We start from the raw sequence: 24545 nt of genomic DNA, 5'->3' as shown, positions 1-24545 counted from the left end.
TAGTGGAAAGAACAGCTTGGTGTCAAAGTCCCTAATGTATGTTGGATAATGACCAACAGATTGATAGTTGACAACCACTGGGAGATTTAGAAGATGATTTAACAGCTGGTATTTCCCATTGGGAATTTTTGGCATTTGGGGTGGGACAGTCCTGTCCTGTGCATTTCAAAGCATCCCTGTATTTAGCATTCCTGGCTTCTGAACACCAAATGGCAAATGTCGAAGAACAAAATAGAGGTAGAAGGATCTAAAAGTTAATCTTAGTTTCAAGCTACCAAGTTATCCTGCCACAGTTTGATGGATGCTGGCAGAAGATATGAGACTCCTAGGTCAGAGACCAGGGACTTTATTTATTACTCACTGCAAAGCAAGCAGTGAGTTTACTTAATAAGCTTCTTGTCTGCATCAATTCCCCTTGTTCCCCAAGGCCCGTGGAGTCAGCACAGAGGGGCCTAGACAGATACTGCATGTTTCTGCATATCTTGTGTCATAGCTGAAGACAAGCTTAGGAAATACAAATCTTTTAAAATGGGCGGTAAGGAAACCTGCCTGACTTTTGTTCCATAAGTAGACGTTTCTTTATTATACTGTACAATAAGTAGGCCTGCCGTCTACTCTAGAAGACACTATTTCTGTCTTCTAAGGTTGCTTGGCATACAAACATCCTTGAAAAGATAGTCTGGAACAAAGGTAGTCAGTGCCTCTGCTTGTAAGACTTGCAGAAAATTGAGACTCCTGGAGAATTGTCTCCCAATAGCATCTCTCACTCATTTTGACAACTAAATATCCTCATACATTTTCACATGCATCCCAATTGAGAAGCACTAGGCCGAATGGCATAAACTTAAAAGAAAGTACTTTTATTTTAAGATGTGTAGAAGAAAAATGATGACCGCCCCCACTTAGCCCCTTAGCAAAAAGAAAATTTTGCCTTTACTTTCAAGTATGCATAGAAGTTATCGTCTTTACCTGAGTGCCAAGTTTTATTTGAAGCTAGCAAGTGGAATATGTGTTCTGGAAAAACTTTGAGAGACTAGATGAATTTATTAAAAATAAAATACCGCTACACAGGTTCCATTGCATACCAGGACACAGTGGAAAGGAAAGGGAGAAAAGCAGTGGGATGAATGCAAAGCAGTATTTATTTAGAACACTGTAGAATATGAAACTTGGAACCCAGGTAAAGTCTTATCACCATTGCTTTACTTTGTACAACTCTTCATGAGTTTTTTAAAGTTTTATAAAGCAAATAAAACTAAGTTGGTGATAAGTTTCTCCGATATAAATTGTTTTCACATTTAAAAATCTAGTCCACGAGTTACCTGGAGCATTCTTTGCAACCTTGGTAAACTAAGAACATATCAGATTATAATAGTTACTGCTAATTTCCTGTTCTAGTTTTGCCAGACACCCAACAAAGCATTATAATACCCGTAGTCTTCACTTATTCCTCTCAGTCACCTCTTTCCATTATTATCCGTATAGAAAGGTAGCGACATACAATCAACATGTTACCTTTCTTCCATCTGTATAACAAAAGCCCATTACTATTCATAATGTCCCGGGAGTTGTTTTCACTCTTAAAACAGGATTTATAGAAATAGTGCTATTTCATTTGTCTACATCTGCATGGTCCAGTATGGTAGGCACTAGCTATGTGTAACTATTTAAATCTGAGTTAAATGAAATAAAATTGAAAATCCAGTTCCTCACTCACACTAACTGTATTTCAAGGCTGGTGCCTACCACGTTGGCCAGGGCAGATAGAGAACATTTCCATCATTGCAGGAGTTCTTTTGGACAGTGCTGATCTAGACCTGTACCTAGAATCTGTCTTTGAAGGTGGACTAGAAAGATCTCACTGTGTCAGTTTAAACGACACAGTGTCACAGGACGCTTCTATTTGCAGTTTTAATTAGCATTTTAAAATAGGAGAAATCAGACCTAAACTGTTTTAATATGTATACTTTATCTCAGTTTTTGGTCATGCTGCCTGTCTGATAAATAAGCCGTGTGTGTACTGTGTCGTTTTTGCTTTAACGCCATAAACAAAACTGTCACAGTCCTCAGTTTGTGTTGTAGACAGGTAAAAACTTTAATGAGAATTACTAATGAATTTCTTTAGACTAAACATTTATTTAGATAACCACCTTACTAGAATATAAGATCCTTGAACACAGAGATTTTGTCTGTTCCGTTCTCAGCTGTGGTGAATCCTCAGCATGTAAAGCAAATTAAGTAGGTACTCAATAATTATTTAATGATTAAAGGAATGGGAAGAAGGGAGGATGGCAGGTACAGAGTATGGGAAGAAGGAAAGGATCAGTTTTTCAGCTTAATTTTTGTGAGGTCTTCAAATTAATAACAGTATTGTTATGGTTTTGTGTTTTTTTTGTTAAGGACTTCTTTATTCAAGATATTAATGCAGGCTTAAAAGATGAGACGGAAATACCTGAACAGTTAGTAAGTACTTAATATTTAATTTTAAAAGGTATTTATGAGCTATCTCCATATCATGAATAAGCTGTGTTCCAATTTTTGTTTGGAATAAATCATTTGTTTTGAATTTAGAATGCATTTTCCTATAGAATCAATATTATCAGTGATGGTTAGTTCCAAGACGAGCTCTCATGTCCCATTTTTGTAAATAGGTTCCAGTTTCTTCTCTCTCTGAAGAGCAGTTGGAAAATTTAATTAAGAAATTGAGAAAAGCAAGTGAAGGTAAGTCTGCCTAAAGTTACAAGTTAAATTTTTTTTGGAGTAATTAGGTGGTTATGAGTTGACACCAGTGTGATTTAAAAGATGTTACTACCACTGTTGAGAGCCCTATGGTTTCATGTTTGGTTGCTTAAGCTGTTGTGCTTATGTTTGGCACAGGTTTGAACTCTACACTTAAAGATCAAATTATGTCCCATCCAGCATTGCATGATGCCCTTAATGACCCTAAAAATGGTGATTCTGCAACCAAACACCTGAAACAGCAGGTATGTTTAGGTGATAGTAACTCTACTAAAAATGGCCTTTTGTTCGTTTGTCAAAAACTAACGTTCTGTTCTTTCTGAATATAGTTATTAATGAGACTTTGCTTAGTTTATCTTTCAGGGCATAGAATCTTTCCATTTAAAAAAAATGTATAAACATATATAAAAAATTTCTGGCATGGGTATGGTTCTGAGTACTTCGTGTTAAATATTTAAAAGCAAGAGAAAAAATTTAAAGCCAAACAGAGATTATCAATGTGAACATGCTGCCTTACGTAGAAATTACCTTACTATTTTCCCATTAGAGCTAAATGTGTTTGTTCTAGTGTATAAAATAATCTTGTGAAGTTTGCAGGCTTCTATTTTAGGTAACATTGAAAAATTAAAGTTACTTGGTCCAAGAAGATGCTTTGTTGAGTTTGGAGCAGGAAAGGGAAAATTATCTCATTGGGTTGATATTGCCTTAAAAGATGCTGAAAAAGTTCACTTCATCCTAGTAGAAAAGGTGACCACAAGATTCAAGGTAAGTGAAACCATTGTAGTATATTAGTAACCAAACTTTGTTTTCACTTTTCTTGTTTGAAAAAAGATACTCAGAACTATGTCTCTTAAATAAAATGAATTTTTTGTGTGTTTACTTAATTAGAGCTTTTTATTCTAATAGTATTGATGACTTAAAACTGGAAGCAAATTTTTTTAAAGATTTTATTTTCTTCTTTTTTTCCCCAAAGCCCCCAGTACATGGTTGTATATTTGTAGTTGTGGGTCCTTCTAGTTGTGGCATGTGGGATGCCGCCTTAGCCTGGCCTGATGAGTGGTGCCATGTCCGCGCCCAGGATCCAAACCGGCGAAACCCTGGGCCACTGAAGTGGAGCGTGTGAACTTAACCACTCGGCCACGGGGCTAGCCCCTGGAAGCAAATTTTTTAATCTAAATTTTGATAGTCTGTTGATCTGAGTTCTTAAAATTGTTTTTAGAGACAAGAAAATATGTGAAAAGAGCCAAACTCAAGCTAGGAGTTAAAAGTCTTGGGTGCTAACCTGCCTCTGCCACTTAGTAACTATTCATTCAGTAAATGTTTATTGAGCGTACCGCCAGGCACCATGATAGACATTGGATTATCTATCAAATAAAACAAGTCCCTGTGCTCTATTACTTATATTTAAGAAGGAGAGACAGACACATAGATAAATATTTATAGAAAAGTGTTAAAATCTGAAAAAACGTCTGCACAGAGTACAGTATGGGTTCAACAAAGGAAGTGACAAGTTTTAATGCAAGTAAGGGATGGCAAATGGCAACACAGAAAAGGTGGTCCTTGAGCTGTATCTTGAGAAGTGATTTGGTATTTGCTAGAAAGAGAATTTGAGAAGCATTCTAGGAAACTAGAACAGTGTAACCAAACGCCTGAAACAATGTGGAAACATTTCTGGGTGCAAAGTAGAGTTCAACAGTGATGAGACAGGAGAAGAGGGCTAAACCGTGGAACGTCTCATATTTTATGCTAAGGAAGGAGTTTATCTTGCTTCATGCTGGGGAGAGAGTGCAAGCAAGATTTAGTTCCAGTCTTCAAGAAGCTTACATCTATTGGGGCCGATTTATAAGTACTTTGATTCAGTATGTTAAGTGTCTTATGATAATGGTAAGTACCAGATACTGTGGGAGCATGAAGGTAGAACACTGACTGACCTCATTCTAGTGTAGGTCACAGAAGGTTTCCCAGAGGAAATGACAACTGAGAGGAAATTGAAAGTATGTAAGAGTTGGTAAAGTAAAAAGGGGTTTTTAAAAGTTCATCTTAGCAGTACCGTTAAAGGTATATCAGAAGAGTCTGAAAGTTGAAGTAGGGAGATTAATAATAAGATAATTATTATCCAATAATTCAAGTAAGAAATGGCCCAGAGCTAAGGCTATTGTGGTGGGATGGAGAGGAGGGGAAGAGTATGAGAGATGTTAAGATGTTGGAAGCTGTGAGACTTGGTGATTTATTATTCATTAAGTATGAGAGAGAAAGAGTTATTTCAGAGCCATAAAGAGATATTTTATGGCATATGTGACTAAGTGCTGCTCTTCCTTGAGAGTGGGAATATACAAGGAGGAAGAGGAAGAATAGGTTTGGAGGGAAAAATAATGAGTTCAGTTCTGAATGAGTTTTGCTGTTGAAGTAGAGCTTTCTACTTCACGGTTGGATATGTGTCTGATGCGCATCAGAGAAGTCTGGGCCACATGTAGATTTATAAATCATAGGCACGTGGATATAGATCCCACAGGTTATTATCTTTCAGGGACAATAAGAGGAGCAAGCCAAAAATAGTATATTAGGGAAATATAAATAAAGGAAATAATGTATACATAATAATTTATAAAATTTTTAAGCCTTATAAAAATGGTATTGTTATTTCAGAGTTTTCATCAAAGAATATACGATCTTAAATTGTTATATTAATGATTCTGTTTTTTAAATACTAAAAAATAAGGTGGAAACCTTATTCTGAATTTTGAAAAAGAGAAATCTTTTTATTTTCATAAAACTGTTAACGTAAAAAGTCATTGTTATGTTTACGGTCTATTTGTTCAGGTGGATGGCAAACACAGAAAGAAAAATTCAGTGTTTGAAAGACTTCAAATTGATATTCAACACTTGTGTTTAAGTAAGTTACGTAACTCTTGGTTGCTCTACTAGAAATCATAGAAGTTTCAAACTCTGAGAGTTGCTTAGAAATTCAAACATGCAGAACAGCGCTTCAAGGAAAACAAAGTAAAATTAATCTTAATATAGAATGTTATATCTAACATTTAGATAAATGTAAGTTGAATTAGTGTTGAAACTTTAGAAAACAGTTTTTTTAGTATCAACTAGAAATGAAGTCTCATGTTAGGGAAGAGTTTAAAAGTTTTGGTAATATGTGCTTATGTTTCTTCTTTGTCCTGTTTAACTTATTAAGTCTGTTTTACACTAGCCTTTTGCCTGTAGTTAGCATAACTTTTACCTAAACTATTAAAGAAATGAGACAGTTCTCTGCCTAGCTATTATGTAAAGGATACTTCCTAGAGTTTTAAATTGTACCAAAGAAAATAACTCATATCTATGGAACTCACATTTCATACACACACACATCCCTCAGTCATACTCTTTAGTGCCCTTTCTGTGCCTTTTTGTAGTTTTTCATATTATTTTAAATGAAAATAATGCAAACATATCCCAGCAGCCTCTTCCATCCACTAATTTTAATCCAGCCTTGTGAAGCAACCCAGAATTTATATGTAAATCACTGTATTGAAAATTATTTAACTGAATATATTACTTTTCTGAAGTTGTAAACCCTAAACAAGTTTATGTGCTATGTGTTGAGTTCGTATTAAGCATCCTGGAAAATAGCCTACTTTCTTGAATAGTTTCTATATGACTCTTCGTCTGTCCCCACCATGTACCCCATCCCATATTTTTAAACCAAAATAAGAGAGAAAGATTAATAAAGAAGGATTGATCAAATATCTACAATTCAGTTCAATACTGCCCTTTAGAATTTGCATTAATTTTGGAAAATCTCTCTCATGTGCTAAACAGTGACCTACCCAAGATTATAGCCACCAATGAAAATGTGGATTGTAATCCCTAACTTCGGTACTTCAGTTATTTCTTGATGTTTAAAATAAAAGACTTATTTAATGATATACTGAGAGTAATTAAAGATAGTTTTGAAATGGGTAAAAGGGGGTATTTACTTAGAGCACTTCTCTTTCTTTCTTTGTTGCAGGATTGGAATTTACTCATTTTAGGGGAAGAGAAAAGATAGGAAGTATCTGTTGAATGAGTTCACTGTGAACATTCCTCTTTTTTTCTTCTTTTTTCCCCAGCTTTCTTGAGATATTACTGACATATATTTCTTTGTTTTTTCTTTTTCTTTTTTTTTTGGCTTTTATTAAGTTTATGCATATGTGTGGTTAAGAGTCAAATACAACTATAAGTTCTTATATAAGCAGCACCAGCCAGTTCCCTCCCCAACATCTCTCTTCAGAGGCAAACATTCATCTCTTATTGGTCAATTTTTGTATTTATCTAAAGTCTCTAACAATAGGCTTGTATTACTGCTTTTTGTTTTTTCAAGCATAGTTTATTGATTTTTTTTGCCCATGGAAGATGAAGATTTTCTACCCCTGCCCCGCTTCAAATACATACACTGCCCATTCCTCATCTTCCTAATATGTATTGAATGATTAAATCATCATTTTCCCCCACAGCTGAATCATGGAGTAAATTAAGTTACTTTTTTCCTGTGCAATTTTTTATTGTTTGTGGAGTTAATTAACTTACAATTTTGTTTATTTGGTCTTTTAAAAATGTGCTTATCATAATACATAAATCAAGTATTCTATCAGTTTCCATCTTCCTGAAAAAATCTCTCTTGGATCCTACAGACCTGTTCTGTTCCAGACTGGATGCCTCTGTTTCTGGGGCACAAATGTCATCCTTAACAGTCTCTTCAGTTCTCATCCTGGGCGTTCCCTTCACTCTCCTGGGTAGGAATTTCTTTTTAAACATCTTATCCCACATCTTCCTGTTGATTCACTCTCTCTTTTGGGCAGAGCATCTCCTCCTATAGCTTCCTGAGAAATGATATATTAGAGATAAATTTGAAACTTACATGGTCTAAAAATATCTTTTGTTTACCCTTATGCTTGATTTGGCTGGGTATTTCTATTACTAGGTTGAAAATTATATTCCTTTAGAATTTTGAAAATATTACTCCCCTGGTGTTTCTCTTTAAAAGTTCAGTGCCATTCTGAGTCCTGATCCCTTGTACGTGAGCTGCTTTTTTCGTTCTAGAAATGTATAGGCTATTTTCTTTGTCCTCAGTATTCTAAAGTTTCCCAGTAATGTGCCTTGATATTGTCATATTTTTATCCATTGTACTGGGCACTTGGTGGACTCTTTAGTTCATAGCAGTGGTTCTTAACTGGAGGCAGTTTTGTCCCCTAGGGGACATTGGTAATGTCTGAGACATTTTTGGTTGTCATAACAGTGGGCATGCTGCTGGCATCTAGTGGATAGAGGCTAGGGAGCCTGCTAAACCCGAGGCCTGCTAAATATCCTATAAGGTACAGTACAGCTCCACAACAAAGAATTATTTGAGCCAAAAAGTGAATAATGCCAAGGATAAGAAATCCTGGTTTACCGAGTCTAGTATTATCAGCTTTCTGTGAAATATCCTTGCATTCTTTTTTTTTTTTTTCCATAAATGTTAGGGGTATCATCCACATCAGAGAAAGCTACAAAGAAAAAAATGTTTATGAGACACAACTCCCTTGCTTTTCTTTTTTTTTCTTTTTACCTTTGACCCCCTTCACCCATTTTTCCCATTCCTCACCTCCCCGCCCCCACCTCTGGCAACCACCAATCTGTTCTTTGTATCCATGAGCTTAGTTTTGTTTTGCTTTGTTTTGTTTTGTTTCGGATTCCACATATAAGAGAGATCATGCAGTATTTTTCTTTCTCTGTCTTGCTTATTTCACTTAGCATAATGCCCTCAAGGTCCATCCAGGTTATCACAAATGGCAAGATTTCATTCATTTTTATGGCTGAATAATATTCTATCGTGTATATATATCACAATTTCTTTATCCATTCATCTATTGATGGGCACTTAGGTTGTTTTCTTATCTGGGCTATTGTAAATAATGTGTAATGAACGTGGGAGTACATATATATATATCTTTTCAAGTTAATATTTTCATTTTCTTTGAATAAATACCCAGAACTGAAATTGCTGGATCGTATGGTAGTTCTATTTTGATTTTTTGAGGAGCCTCCATACTGTTTTCCATGGTGGCTGCAACAATTTACATTCTGTCAGCAGTTCACAAAGGTTCCTTTGTCTCTGCATCCTCGCCAACATTTGTAATCTCTCATTTTATTGATAGTAGCCATTCTAACAGGTGTTCATGATATCTCATTGTGGTTTTTGTTTTTTTTTTAAAGATTTTTTCATTTTTTCATTTTTCTCCCCAAAGCCCCCCGGTACGTAGTTGTATATTCTTCGTTGTGGGTCCTTCTAGTTGTGGTATGTGGGATGCCGCCTCAGCGTGGTTTGACAAGCAGTGCCATGTCCACGCCCAGGATTTGAACCAACGAAACACTGGGCAGCCTGCAGCGGAGTGCGTGAACTCAACCACTCGGCCATGGGGCCAGCCCCTCATTGTGGTTTTGATTTGCGTTCCCTGATGATTAATGATGATGAGCATTTTTTCATGTACCTGTTGGCCATCTGTATGTCTTCTTTGGAAAGATGTCTTACTCAGATCTTCTAACCGTTTTTTTTTTTAACCAAGAAAGTGTGTTTCTTTGTAAATGAAAATGATTATTTGAATTTCAAGAGCTGGTCACTTGTAGAAGTTTCCATGTCTTTTTATTAATTTTAAAAAAATTTTTTATTATTTGAGTTCATAATAGTTTACATCTTTGTGAAATTTCAGTTGTACATTATTTCTTGTCTGTTACCACATAGGTGCTCCCCTTCACCCCCTGTGCCCACCCCTCAACCCCTTCCCCTGGTAACCACTGAACTGTTTTCTTTGTCCATGTGCTTGTTTTTATTTCACATGTGAGTGAAATCATCTGGTGTTGGTCTTTCTCAGTCTGGCTTATTTCACTAAGCATAATTCCCTCTAGGTCTTTCAGTGTTGTTGCAAATGGGATGAATTTGTCTTTTTTTCAGGCTGACTGGTATTCCATTGTATGTATATACCACATCATCTTTATCCAATCATCAGTCAGTGGGCACTTGGGTAGTTTCCATGTCTTGGCTATTGTGAATAGTGCTGCAATGAATGTAGGGATACATATGTTACTTTGGATTGTTGATTTCAAGTTGTTTGGGTAGATACCCAGTAGTGGGATAGCTGGGTCATATGGTAGTTCTATTTTTAGTCTTTTGAGGAATCTCTATACTGTTTCCATAGTGACTGCACCAGTTTGCATTCCCACCAGCAGTGTATGAGGGTTCCCTTCTCTCCACACCCTCTCCAATGTTTATTATTTTTAGTCTTAGTGATTATAGCTACTTTAACAGGCATAAGGTAGTATCTTAGTGTAGTTTTGATTTGCATTTCCCTGATGATTAGTGATGTTGAACATCATTTCATGTGTTTATTGGCCATCTGTATATCTTCTTTGGAAAAATGTCTGTTCATATCCTCTGCCTGTTTTTTTGATCAGGCTGTTTGTTGTTTTGTTGTTCAGTTGTGTGAGTTCCTTATATATTATGGAGATTAACTGCTTGTCAGATAGATGATTTGCAAATATTTTCTCCCAGTTGGTGGGTTGTCTTTTGGTTTTGATCCTAGTTTCTTTTGCCTTACAGAAGCTCATTAGTCTGATGAACTCCCACTTGTTTATTTTTTCTGTTATTTCCCTTGTCTGAGAAGACATGGTATTCAAAAAGATCCTTGAAAGTTCAGTGTCAAAGAGTGTACTACCTATATTATCTTCCAGGAGTTTTATGGTTTCAGGACTTATCTTCAAGTCTTTGATCCATTTTGAGTTTATTTTTGTGTATGGTGTGAGATAATGGTCCACTTTCATTGTTTTGCATGTGGCTGTCCAGTTTTCCCAACAGCATTTATTGAACAGACTATCTTTTCTCCATGGTATGTTCTTGGCACCTTGGTTGAAGATTAGCTGTCCGTAGATGTATGATTTTATTTCTGGGCTTTCAGTTCTGTTCCACTGATCTGTGTGCCTGTTTTTGTACCAGTACCATGTTGTTTTGATCCCTATGGCTTTGTAGGACGTTTTGAAGTCAGGGATTTTGATGCCTCCAGCTTTGTTCTTTTTACTCAGTATTGTTTTAGCAATTCAGGGTCTTTGGCTGCCCCATATGAATTTTAGGATGCTTTGCTCTATTTCTGTGAAGAATGTCATTGGGATTCTGATGGGGATTGCATTGAATCTGTAGATTGCTTTGGGTAGTATGGACATTTTAACTGTGTTTATTCTTCCAATCCATGTGCACAGAATCTCTTTCCATCTCTTTATGTCATTATCTATTTCTTTCAATAGTGTCTTATGCTTTTCATTGTATAAGTCCTTCACCTCCTTAGTTAAATTTATTCTCTAGGTCCTTTATTCTGTTTTTTGCGATTGTAAATGGAATTATATTCTTGAGTTCTCTTTCTGTAAGTTTATTATTAGAGTACAGAAATTCAACTGATTTTTGTAAGTTGATTTTGTACCCTGTAACTTTATTGTAGTTGTTAATTATTTCTAATAGTTTTCCAATGGATTCTTTAGGGTTTTGTTAAGAGTTTTTATCATAAATGGCTGTTGGATCTTGGCAAATGCTTTCTCTGCATCTGTTGAGATGATCATGTGGTTTTTTCCCCTCATTTTGTTAATGTGGTGTATCATGTTGATTGATTTGCGGATGTTGAACCATGCCTGTGTCCCTGGAATAAATCCCACTTGATCATGATGTATGATGTTTGCGATGTATTGCTGTATTCGAGTTGCCAATATTTTGTTCAGGATTTTTGCATCTATGTTCATCAGCGATATTGGCCGGTAGTTTTCCTTTTTTGTCTTGTCCTTGTCAGGCTTTGGTATCAGTGTAATGTTGACCTCACAGAATGTGTTAGGAAGTGTTCCATCTTCCCTAATTTTTTGGAATAGCTTGAGAAGGATAGGTGTTAAATCCTCTTTGAAAGTTTGGTAGAATTCCCCAGGGAAGCCGTCTGGTCCTGGGCTTTTATTCTTGGGGATTCTTTTGATTACTGTTTGAATCTCTTTCCTTGTGATTTGTCTATTCAGATTCTCTATTTCTTTTTGATTCAGCTTTGGGAGGTTGTAAGAATCTAAGAATTTATCCATTTCCTCTAGATTGTCCATTTTGTTGGCATATAATTTTTGGACTATTCTCTGATAATCCATTGTATTCCAGTGGCATCCAGTGTTATTTCTACTCTTTCATTTCTAATTTTATTTATCTGAGATTTCTCTCTTTTTTTCTTTGTAAGTCTGGCTAGGGGTTTGTCAGTTTTATTTATCTTCTCAAAGAACCAGCTCTTTGTTTCATTGATCCTTTCTACTGCCTTTTTTGTTTCAATAGCATTAATTTCTGCTCTGATTTTTATTGTTTCTCTCCTTCTACTGACCTTGAGCTTTGTTTGTTCTTTTTTTCTAATTCAGTTAGGTGTAGTTTGAGATTGCTTATTTGGGATTTTTCTTTTTTGGTAAGCTTGTATTGCGATGAATTTCCCTTTTAGTACAGCTTTTGCTGCATCTCATATGAGTTGGTATGGTATGTTATCATTTTCATTTGTCTTCAGATATTTTTTTATTTCTCCTGTAATTTCTTTAATGATCCATTGCTCGTTCAATAGCATGTTGTTTAGTCTCCACATCTTTGTCCTTTTGTCAGCTCTTTTCTTGTAATTAATTTCTAGCTTTATGGCATTGTGATTGGAAAAGATGCTTGTTGTTATTTCAATCTTCTTAAATTTATTGATGCATGCCTTGTTTCCCAGCATATGGTCTATGCTTGAGAATGTTCCATGCACACTTGAGAAGAATGTGTAGTGTGCTGTTATTGGATGGAGTGTTCTATATATGTTTGTTAAGTCCATGTGGTCTAGCTTTTCATTTAATTCCACTGTTTCCTTGTTGATTTTCTGTCTGAATGATGTATCCATTGATGTGACTTGGGTATTGAGGTCCCCTACTATTATTGTGTTATTATTAATGTCTTCTTTTAGGTTTGTTAATAGTTGCTTTATGAAATTTGGTGATCCTATGTTGTGTGCATAGATATTTATAAGCGTTATTTCTGCTTGAAAGAGTGTACCTTTGATCATTATAGGCTGCCCCTCTTTGTCTCCCTTGACCTGTCTTATCTTGAATTCTACTTTGTCTGATGTGAGTATAACGACACCTGCTTTCTTTTGTTTGCCATTAGCTTGGAGTATCATCTTCCACTCCTTCACTCTGAGCCTGTATTTGTCATTGGAGCTGAGATGTGTTTCCTGGAGGCAGCATATTGTTGGGTCTTGTTCTTTAATCCATCTTGACACTGTGTGTCTTTTTATTGGAGCATTCAATCCATTTACGTTTAGGGTGATTCTTGATGTATGAGGGCTTAATGCTGTCATTATATCACTCATTTTCCAGTTTTCCTGCATTTCCTTTGTTTCTCGTCCTGTGTGCATTGGTCTACACATTGAATTATCTAATTTTTTATGATGTGTTTCTTTGTGTTTTCCTTGTTTATTTTTTGTGTCTCTGTTCTGCTTTTTTGTTTAGTGGTTAGCCTGAGGTTTGTATTCAGAATCTCGTGTATAACATAGTCCATTTTCTGATGGCCTCTTATTTCCCTAGTCTAAACCGATTTGGTCCCTTTCCTCCTCCCCTCCTGAGTTGTTTTTCTTATTCCAACTTGTGTTGTGAGATTGTGGTTAAAGTGACAAGCTTGTCTTTGTTTTTGGTGTTTTCCTTCCCTTTAGCCTAATGCTATGGTTGAATATTTGCTATCCTATTCTGATTCTGTCTACCTGTTTATCTCCTTACTCTGTGTTTTGTGACCCCTTTCTCCCTGTTTTTCTTTTTTTCAGGTATGAAGGCCTTCTTGAAGATTTCTTTTAGGGGAAGATCTCGTAACTACAAAGTCCCTTAGCTTTTGTTTCTCTGGGAAAGATTTAATTTCTCCCTCATATCTGAAGGATATTTTTGCTGGATTGAGTATTCCTGGCTGAAGATTCTTGTCTTTTAAAATTTTGAATATGTTGTTCCATTCTCTCCTAGCTTGTAACGTTTCTGCAGAGAAATCCGCTGGAAGCCTGATAGGGGTTCCTTTGTCGGTTATTTTCTTCTGCCTTGCTGCCCTTGATATTCTTTCTTTATGATTCATTTTTGCCAGTTTTACTATTATATGCCTTACAGTAGGTCTTTTTATATTGACAAATCTAGGAGATCTGGAAGCTTCTTCCACACATATTTCTCTCTCTTTCCCTAGATTTGGGAAGTTCTCTGCTATTATTTCTTTGAACATACCTTCTGCTCCATTCTCCTCCTCTTCTTCTTGAATGCCTACAATTCTTATGTGGCATTTCCTCATTGAGTCAGATATTTCTTGGAGACTTTCTTAATTTCTTTTTAGTTTTAGTTCTCTCTCCTCCTCTATCTGGAGCATTTCAACATGTCTATCTTCAGTTATGCTGATACGCTCTTTGGTGTGTGCTTGAGTGTTCAGGGAATCCATATTTTGTTTTATCTCTTCCATTGTGTCTTTCATCTCTCATATTTCTGATTGATTCTTCTTTATAGTTTCCATCTCTTGGGTGAAGTAGCTTCTGAACTCATTGAGTGGTTTCTCTACATTCTCTTTTGACTTATTGAGTTTTTTGATGATAGCTGTTTTGAATTCTTTGTCATTTAGATTACATATTTCTGCATCCTCAGGACTGATTTCTGGGTGCTTGTCATTTTCTCTCTGGTCTGTAGGTCTAATGTGTTTAGTATTGCTAGAGGCTTTGTTTTTTTTGCATCCTGGCATTATTAGGTTGCAGTTACCACCTATCGCCACTGGGTGGGGGTCAGGAGCCCCATATTCTGAGCCCTCTGCCTTCAGCCAAAATCCTAGGGGCTGGAGCCGGCTGAGTGGGTGGGGCAAGGGGTGCTTTCTCCTGCTTGCTCTCTCCCCCTACTCTCCTGGGGTGTTGGCTTGATGAGGTCAGCCCTGGTAGAAGGCTTCTCTCTAGGCTGCAAGGGCCCTAGGGAGTGCTTGATGTTCACATGAATGAACGTCCCCTCCCCCCTTCCTCCCCTTTAGGAGGCCTCCCGCAGTCCCAATTGCACTCTTTAGGGGAGATAGCAAAGATCTCTCTTACCCTGTTCCACCTCCGAGGGGGTTCCAGCCTCTCCCTTCTCCATCATATGGCTTCGTGGATCTCTCCAATGTTTTTTTGTTGAGTTTGGATGTCCCCTGTTGGAGTATGGATGATTTTTTCATTGTTTATTGGAGGGGGAAGATTTCTGAGAGACCTCAGTCCACCGTGATGCTGACGTCACTCTCTTCTGCCCATTTTTTAATCAGATTGTTTTTTCTTTTGCTATTGAGTTGTATGAGTACTTTATATATTTTGAATATTAACCCCTTATCAGATATGATTTGCAAATATTTTTTTCCAGTGAGTAGGTTGCCGTTTCATTTTGTTGATAGTTTCCTTTGCTATGCAGAAACTTTTTAATTTGATGTAGTTCCACTTGTTTATTTTTGCTTTTGCTGCTTTTGCTTTTGATGTCAGATTAAAAAAATCATTGCTCAGACCTTTGTCAACCTTACTGCCTATGTTTTCTTGTGGGAGTTTTATGGTTTCAGGTCTTATGTTCAAGTCTTTAATCCCTTTTGAGTTAATTTTTGTGTGTTGTGTAAGATAGTGGGTCCAGTTTCATTCTTTTGCATGTGGCTGTCCAGTTTTCCCAGCACCATTTTTTGAAGAGACTATCCTTTCACCCATTGTATATTCTTGGCTCCTTTGTCATACATTAATTGACTATTTAGGTGTGGGTTTATTTCTGGGTTCTCTATTCTGTTCCATTGCTCTGTGTGTCTGTTTATGCCAATTCCATACAGTTTTAATTACTATAGCTTTGTAAAATAGTTTGAATCCAAGGAGTGGGATGCCTCCAGCTTTGTTCTTTCTCAAGATTGCTTTGGCTATTCTGGGTCTTTTTTGGTTCATACAAATTTTGGGATTGTTCTATTTCTCTCAAAAATGTTAGAATTTTGATTGAGATTGCATTGAATCTGTAGATTGCTTTGGGTAGGATGAACATTTTAACAGTATTAATTCCTCTTTTTTTAAGGTATGCCTTGTTTTTTTTGTTTTTTGGGGTTTTTTTTTGGTGAGAAATATTGGCCTTGAGCTAACATCCATTGCCTATCTTCATCTTTTTGTTCTCTCCCCAAAATCCTGGTACATAGTTGTATATCCTAGTTGTAAGTCGTTCTGGTTCCTCTGTGTGGGTTACTGTCACAGCTTGGCTTGATGAGTGGTGTGTAGGTCTGCACCAAGGATCCAAACTGGCAAACCCCAGGCCACCGAAGTGGAGCTCAAGAACTTAACCATTCGGCCACAGGACTGGCCCCAACAATATTACTTGTTCTAGTCTATGAGCATGGAATATCTTTCCATTTATTTGTGTCTTCTTCAGTTTCTTTCCTTAAAAAAGTAAAAATTTAACCTCCTTGGTTAAATTTATTCCTAGATATTTTGTGTGTATGAGAGGAAGATTTGCCGTGAGCTAACATCTGTTGCCAGTCCTCCTCCTTTTTTGCCTGAGGAAGACTAGCCCTGAGTTAACTAATTTGCCAGTCTCCTCTACCTGGTATGTGGGTTGCCTCCACAGCATGGCTGATGAGTGGAGTAGGTCCGCATCCAGGATCCAAACCTGTGAACCCTGGGCCACTGAAGTGGAGCACACAGAAGTTTAACCACTTGGCCACAGGGCCAGCCCCTATTTTATTCTTTTTGATGCAATTGTAAATAAGATTGTTTTCTTAATTTCTCTTTCTGATAATTCATTATTAGTGTATAGAAACACAACAGATTGTGTATTGATTTTGTATCTTGCAACTTTACCAAACTTGTTTAGTAAACTAATAGTTCTAACAGATTTTTGATAGAGCCATTAGGGTTTTATCGATATAGTATCATATCATCTCCAAATAATGACAGTTTTACTTCTTCCTTTACAATTTGCATGGTTGTTATTTCTTTTCCTTGCCTAATTTTCTCTAGCTAGGACTTACAATACCATGTTGAATGAAAGTGGCAAGAGTGGGCATCCTTGTTCCTAATCTTAGAGGAAAAACTTTCAGCTTTTCACTGTTGAGTATGTGAGCTGTGGGTTTGTTATATATGACCTTTATTAAGTTGAGCTATGTTCCCTCTCTGCCTGCCTTTTTTTTTTTTTTTTTAAAGATTTTATTTTTTCCTTTTTCTCCCCAAAGCCCCCCAGTACATAGTTGTGTATTCTTCGTTGTGGGTTCTTCTAGTTGTGGCATGTGGGACGCTGCCTCAGCGTGGTCTGATGAGCAGTGCCATGTCCGCGCCCAGGATTCGAACTGACGAAACACTGGGCCGCCTGCAGCGGAGTGCGCGAACTTAACCACTCTGCCACGGGGCCAGCCCCCATCTGCCTGCCTTTTTGAGAGTTTTTACGATAAATGGATGTAGAATTGTGTCAGGTGCTTTTTTTGCATCTATTAAGATGATCATATGATTTTTATCCTTCATTTTGTTAATGTGGTGTATCACATTGACTGATTTGCAGATGCTGAGCCATCCTTGCATCTCTGGAGTAAATCCCACTTGATCATGGTGTATGATCCCTTTAATGTATTTTTGAATTTGGTTTGATAATATTTTAAGAGTTGATTTTTACATCAATGTTCATCAGGGATATTGGCCTGTAATTTTCTTCTGCCGTTCCCTCCTCTTCTTATTTCTGGAAGAGCTGGAGAAGGATTGGTATTAATTCTTCTTTGAATGTTTGGTAGAAGTCATCAGTGAAGCCATCTGGTCCTGGACTTTTGTTTCTTGGGTGGTTTTTGATTACTGATCCAATCTTATTAATAGTAGTTGGTCTGTTCAGATTTTCTATTTCATCATGATTCAGTCTTGGTAGGTTGTATGTTTCTAGGAATTTATCCATTTCTTCTCATTTGTCCAATTTGTTGGCATATAATTGTTCATCGTAGTATCTTAGGATCCTTTGTATTTTTGTGGTGTCAGTTGTAATGTCTCTTCCTTCATTTCTGATTTTATTTGAGTCTTGTCATTTTTTTTTTTTTTGGTGAGCCTAGTTAAATGTTTGTCAATTTTGTTTATCTTTTCAAAGAACCAGCTATTAGTTTCATTGATCTTTTCTGTTGTCTTTTTGTGTCTTTCATTTATTTCTGTTCTAATCTTTGTTATTTCCTTTTTTATGCTAACTTTGGGCTTTGTTCTTTTCTAGTTCCTTGAAGTGTAAAGTTACGTTATTTATTTGAGACTTTTTTTGTTTCTTGAAGTAGGCATTTATTGCTATGAAATTCCCTCTTAGAACTGCTTTTGCTGTATCCCATAAATTTTGGTGTGTTATGTTTCCATTTTTGTTTGTCTTTTGTATTTTTTTATTTCTATTTTGATTTCTTCTTTGACTCACCCGTTGTTCAGTAGTGTGTTGTTTAATCTCCACGTATTTGTGAGTTTTCCTGTTTTCTTCATGTAATTCATTTCTAATTTCATATCATTGTGGTCAGAAAAGATGCTTGATATGTTTTCAGTCTTCTTAAATTTATTAAGACTTGTTTCTTGGCCTAATATATGATCTATCATGGAAAATGTTCCATGTGCAGTTGAGTGGAATGTATATTCTGTTGCTTTTGGATGAAGTGTTCTGTGTATATCTGTTAAGTTCTTGTGGTCTGATGTGTCATTTAAGGCCACTATTTCCTGATTGATTTTCTGTCTGTATATCTATCCATCAATGTAAGTGGGGTGTTAAAATCTTCTACTGTTGATCTCTGCTATCTGTTTCTCCTTTTAGAACTGTTAATATTTGCTTTATATATTTAGCTGCTCCTGTGTTAGGTGCATATTTATAAATGTTATATCCTCTTGTTAGATTGACCCCTTTATCGTTATGTAATGCCTTTCCTTGTCTCTTATTACAGTCTTTGTTTTAAAATCTCTTTTGTCTGATATAGGTATAGCTACTCCAGCTTTCTTTTGGTTTCCATTTGTATGGAATATCTTTTCCTATCCCTTCACTTTCAGTCTGTGTGTGTCATTACATCTAAAGTGAGTCTCTGGTAGGCAGCACATAAATGAATCTTATTTTTTTATCCCTTCAGCCACTCTCTGTTTTGATGGAAGAATTTAGTCCATTTACATTTAAAATAATTATTGATAGGTGTGTATTTATAGCCATTTTAATTGTTTTTTTTGCTGTTTTTGTAGTTTCTCTCTGTTTCTTTCTTCTCCTCTTGCTCTCTTCCTTTGTGTTTTGATAACTTTCTTTAATGGTATGTTTATATTCCTTTCTCTTTATCTTTTGTGTATTTACTATAGGTTTTTGCTTTGAGGTTGCCATGAAGCTTACATATAACAACTTATATGTAATTTGTGTTCTTTCTTTGCTAGTTTTCTCTCTTCCATTTTTTTCTTTTCTCCCCTTATGGAAAAACTCTTATGATTTAGTTATTAGACCTCCTAGAATGATTCTCTACTTTTCTTGACTTTACTTCTCTATTTTATATTTTTTGGTCTTTTTTCTATACTTTCTAAAATTTCCTCAATTTAATTTTTTCTATCAGAGTTTTAATTTTTAAGATATTTTACTCTGAATCTGCCTTTATTATTGTATCCTGTTCTTTTTTTATAATTGTGATGTCTTATCTCTCTGAGGATATTAATGATAGTTTTGTAAGAATTATTCTCCCTTCACAATCTCTGTTTTTACCAAGTTGCTCTTTTCTGTTTGTTTTTGTCTGTCTCTTTCAACTTACAGCCTGTCCTCAGACATCTGATGCTTCTTGATGGAGTGTTCATAGTTAGGATTAAGGGACTGAGAGCTCTGAGTCCTGAGGTGGGATTATTGACTCTGAGCTTGAATTTTGGGTGATCTTCCTAAGATGTAATCTTTCCTCTTGGGCTTGTTGGATTCCCCATAAAAGACTCTTCTGATCGCCTACCTAGAGAGTAAAGGTCTGGTTACCAACATTCTGGGACCAATGGGGAACAAGAGCTAGGGGAATCAGTGTGACACTAACTTAATCCTATTGTTTTGCCACACTTCAACTCTTGACTTCTTATTGTTTCTCAGCCCAGTGACCTCCTGTTTTATTCACATCAGAGAGGTAATCTGTAGTGTTCCACCAAGTGGGAAAGAGGTGGTCACCAAGTAGCTATGAGGTGGGGATCTGACTACTTCTTATAGCCACTTCAGCTCTACTTTCAAGGTACCTGATGCCCCTAATTCCTGCGCCTTTTGGAGATTTGTGGGATAAATTTGGTTGATTCTCAGCCTTTTCTCCTTTTCTCTTCTTCCAGACCTTGAGAGTGTATGCCTTTTAAAAAATCTTCTTATTCTTACTTTGGTAGAGTTTTAGGAGGTATCAAACTAGATGCTTGTATTCAGTCTTCCTTCTTTTCCCAGAAGTTCATCTGTCCTATTTTCTAAGCCCAAAGAAGTAGGAGAGAGAGGAAATGAAGTAATTTGTCAAGGATAAAAATGAAAGGGCTTTCATACACACCCTTTCTTTTCACCCTAATTGATGATAAGCTTATTGGAGCATCTTAATTTGAACCTCTGTATTCCCTGGCATGAGCAAACTATTCCACTTGGTACCAATTTCTGCTAGCATGTAATACCATCTGAAAGCAAGCAACAGAAAAATTGAAATATTTACTAAGTACTTTCATTGGACAATTCACTGTTCCACGTGTTGTAGCTAGATTTACAGGGGGAAGCATACTTTTCATTTCAAAATCTTGGAAGAAGGAAAATGAATCAGGGGACAAAAGTGGGAGCCATGACTGTGATATACTACATTTTACCATATAACTTGGTGGACTTGTTTTTTTTTTCACTTCTACAGGACTATTAATGAATTTTTTTCCATGACAATGTGAAAAGCTAAGATGATATATTTTTTTTGATCATCAAGATATAGTAAAAGCTCTATTTTTAGTTTGATTAGAATATTGAATATAGTAGTTTATAATATATATTGTGTTGATTATATTAGTCATATATATTTATCATATATTATTTGTGCAAAATAAATCTAGTAGGGAAAGTTTTGAGTCTTTTTTCCAATGGATTAATAGTATTTAGCAAAATAAAGTTTCTACAGAGGAAAGTCCTGAATCAGTGTAGAAGAAATAGCATTAGCCTGAGTCAAGAAACTTAAATTCTAATTTTGACTCTGTCAGTAGCCATCTGTGTTACTTATCAAATCACTACATTTTTGAGCTTCTTATTATAAAGTGAGAATTTTTCTTTGAATCGCTTTTAGCCCAAAATTCAACGATTCTAATTAGTTCTCTCTTTTAGGACGTCACATTAATGCCTTATCTCACAAGAGGGCTTAGTTCTCATTCCTTTTATTTCAGACAAGATTCCTGTGCTAAGCAAAGAAAAACTACCTGTGGTGGGAATTGGGAAGCATCTGTGTGGTATGGCAACAGGTATGTAAACATGTTAATAATGTCTAGATAAACAGTAAGCTTTAGCTTAACATGGTCCCGACCATTTGAATAGTCTCTTTTGAATCTTATATCATTTATGTTACAACTCATTAATCTTCAAGTACCACTGGCCTTGTATTATATTGGATTCAGAGCTTTCCTATTTATCTGCTCATTTTGGCCATTTGTAGAATGAATTGAAGAATTTTATATGTAAATACTGTGTCATATGGGACCTTAAAGTTCTTTGGGCTATTTTTCAGCCCAAAAGGAAATGAATTATTTATGGAAACTGTATGATCCCACCCCCGAAACTAGTGACTTTTTTAGAGGAGTTGCTGGGAAGGACTCAGAAACCTCTCTCACTAGAAGGCGATTATGTATCAGGATTCTGGGGAAAAAGAAAAATGTTAGACCAAAATCAAATTCTAAGGTGTCTTATTTTAGCACTTCTATCCATCAGATCTAGCAGGGTAAAGTGGAAAGACCATGGGCTTTGAAATCAGATAGTCCAGGGTTCAGCTCTGTTCTGTAACCTTGGCAAATTATTTAACCATTCTGAGCTTTGGTTCTCTCATCTGTAAAGTGGGGATAATAATATATATATGATTTACCAGGTTACATGCAAAGAGTCTCTGGTGCATATTTGTGTCAATAAATGTTAACTATTGTTACATCATCTTCCTGGCTTTTGCTAGTTTCATTGTTCACCCATATAGGGAACTTGGAGCTTCTATAAGACGTTATTCAAACTGGCTGGAAATGGCTTTGAGTATTATGTATTTGTGTTGTCCTTCATAGTTTTTAGATGACTTTCATGTACCTTATCTCATTTAACCCTCATAAAAGCCTTCTGAAGTCAGCAAGTTCTATCCTGGGGAGGAAAAAAAGCATACTCCTTTACTCCTACCAATCTGATCCAAATTTCTTAGGACTATAGTCTATACTGGCCATTTCTCGTGTTCCACACACTTTCGCCCTCTTTCGCCACAGGTAAGAATTCACTCTTATCTGAATTCTACCTTCATCACTCTGTCATCAGCTTACTGAGAAATCTCTCCTGCAATGGCTTGCCCTTCTTGAAATTCTCATTCCTTGTCTTTTGTGACACTCTTCTTTCCTGGTTCTTACCCTACTTCTATGCTATTCTTTCTCTGTTTCTCTCGTGGTCTCCTTCCACTACCTGTCCTTTAGATATTAATATTTAGACCCATCTGCTGCACACGTAATGTCTTGCCCCTATCTTCAAACTCTTCCGTGGCTCCCAGTCCCTGTAGCATAATGTCGAGGCTCTTTAACACGACATCCTAGTCTCAGTCTGGTCTCTGCCTTCCTCTCTTTGCCACTTCCTGCCTCCAGCTTTACTGGTCAGCAAATTCAAACCCCATGTACTTTTCCCATTTACTATACTGAGTCAATTTCTAAAGTGGCCAATTTCTACTCATCCTTCAGCTCAGTTGTCACCACTTTCAAGGAGCCTAGTTAAACAAGATAGTCCTCCTAAGGATTTATCATAATACCCTCTGCATGTCTTTACCATATTGTGTTTTAATTATCTGTTTATATATCTAATTCTCCCACTGTGCTGTGAATTTTTTCAGCGTAGGGAGTGTGCTAACATGATGCTTGATACATAACAAAATCTCGGTAAATGTTTGAATGCATGAGTGATCTTGGCCACCAATTTGCTTTTTTCTTATCCCTTTCTAGATATGTGGCTTTGTCCTTTAAATTGTAAAGAAGAGATTGAGATAGATTTTTTAAGCTCCTTCTGGTTCTAAAATAATTTCATTTTTTAAATAATTTTTCTGGTTATTCACATTTCTGAAGATCATTTACCTAAGTCCAGTATAGGTAAAACAGTGACTAAATATATTTTTTAAGAAAATAATAGTTTATGAAATAATAGATTAGCTATTGCTTTCTCCAAATAATAGGTTACTAATGATGTTTGTGGACTTAAATTCATATATTAGATTAAATTTACTCGTGAAATATCAGATCATTTAGTGTTCACTTGTGACATCTTAGGGTAATCAAATTTAAACATACACGTTTTCCATTGAACAGGCACAGCATGACAGCCTAATCAGACAGAAAATGTGGGTTTTACAGCGTATATTCAGAGTCTTTCCAATAATGTCAACAATATAGCGCTCTTCAGTGGGAAGTAGTTATAGTCATCAAAAAATCCATTTGTTTAGTTTTTAAATGTAGTATAAGTTTTTCATTTTAATATGGAGTACATCCATCTCTAAGTTTCTGTGTATGAATCATCAATACATCCAAAAAGCCTTGCAGATGAAAGATATTCAGTAACTATTTGCTGAATAAATGAATAAATACAGTGAGGCTACTCAGTGAGGCCTACTTTCTACATTCTGCTCCCCTCCTCTCAGCTTTTTGACTCATCACTATTTGCTGTGAACATCTCACGTTTCAGGACTGACACCTAACATCAGTCTTAGCAGATGCTTAGCAGATGCCTTTCCTCTTTATTTCTTTCCTTGGGTTTCTTAAGCTCAAAATTTCCCTGGAATGTAAGTGTAGGTAAATACGTTTTTTCTATACAAGTCATTTCCTCAGCTAGGGTAGGAGAAGTGAGAGCCAATTCGACTAGTTGAACTGAAAGTTTTTGCAAATTGTAGATCTTAAGCTTCAGAAAGTTTTAGTGGAAAGTAGACTTTATGCAGCATAAATCACTGAAGAAAGTGAGACAGAGCAAATAGGAAGAGTTGGTAATTCATGAAAGAATTACTGCAAGTATAAAGCTAAGTAGGTTTTTGTTGGTTTTGTTGCTGGGTTTTTAAAAACCATACTGCTTAATAAATGTAAAAAATATTTATTTTTAAAGATGATGTGGTTTGGGGGGGGCCACATAATTGTGTTTGCAGATCTTGCATTACGATGTTTGGTTGAAACCTATGCTGCCAGTTGTGAGGAAAGGAATGAAGAACCTTTAGCCAAACGCATAAAGAATGATAAAACAGAGAAAGAAATTAACACTTTGGCCAAGGAAGGAAATGAAAAAAATGTCCCAGAGAAGTGGACCCCTGTGGCTGGCATTGTTATTGCACTCTGTTGTCACCACAGGTGTGATTGGAGACATTATGTGGGCAAAGAATATTTCAAGGCTCTAGGCCTTGGAGCAGTGGAATTCCACTATTTCCAGCGAATGAGTAGTTGGGCAACTTGTGGAATGCGGAAAACATCTTTGGAAGCCTCAAATAGTACCCCAGTGAGAAAAGATAATCAGAATGATGACAGTGAAGAGCATGATGATGGGAGATACAGAATCACAGAGGACAGCGCTGAGAGTTTGCCTGGGTAAGTGAC

General features: G+C 36.3%; 1 protein-coding gene across 3 annotated transcripts in view; it reads left to right on the top strand.

Moving 5' to 3' along the window:
• Positions 1-24545, top strand: part of TRMT13 (tRNA methyltransferase 13 homolog) — a 32862-nt gene that overhangs the window by 6106 nt on the left and 2211 nt on the right. The window contains exons 4-10 of one of the 3 annotated variants that reach the window (XR_011439330.1): positions 2401-2463; positions 2652-2721; positions 2878-2984; positions 3337-3504; positions 5560-5632; positions 21135-21209; positions 24303-24536. Coding sequence is in view for 2 of the 3 variants with exons in the window: in XM_001488789.5 (XP_001488839.1) it covers positions 2401-2463; positions 2652-2721; positions 2878-2984; positions 3337-3504; positions 5560-5632; positions 21135-21209; positions 24104-24536 (989 nt within the window). In the remaining variant the exon portion in view is untranslated. Of the gene's footprint in view, positions 1-2400; positions 2464-2651; positions 2722-2877; positions 2985-3336; positions 3505-5559; positions 5633-21134; positions 21210-22058; positions 22203-24103; positions 24537-24545 lie in introns of those variants that run through there. The other 2 variants (XM_001488789.5, XM_070268677.1) reach the window with 2 other exon arrangements.

Source organism: Equus caballus, chromosome 5 (assembly GCF_041296265.1).
Source record: "Equus caballus isolate H_3958 breed thoroughbred chromosome 5, TB-T2T, whole genome shotgun sequence".
In the NCBI taxonomy this organism is placed as follows: domain Eukaryota; kingdom Metazoa; phylum Chordata; class Mammalia; order Perissodactyla; family Equidae; genus Equus; species Equus caballus.
This window is presented reverse-complemented; position numbering and strand designations above follow the sequence as displayed.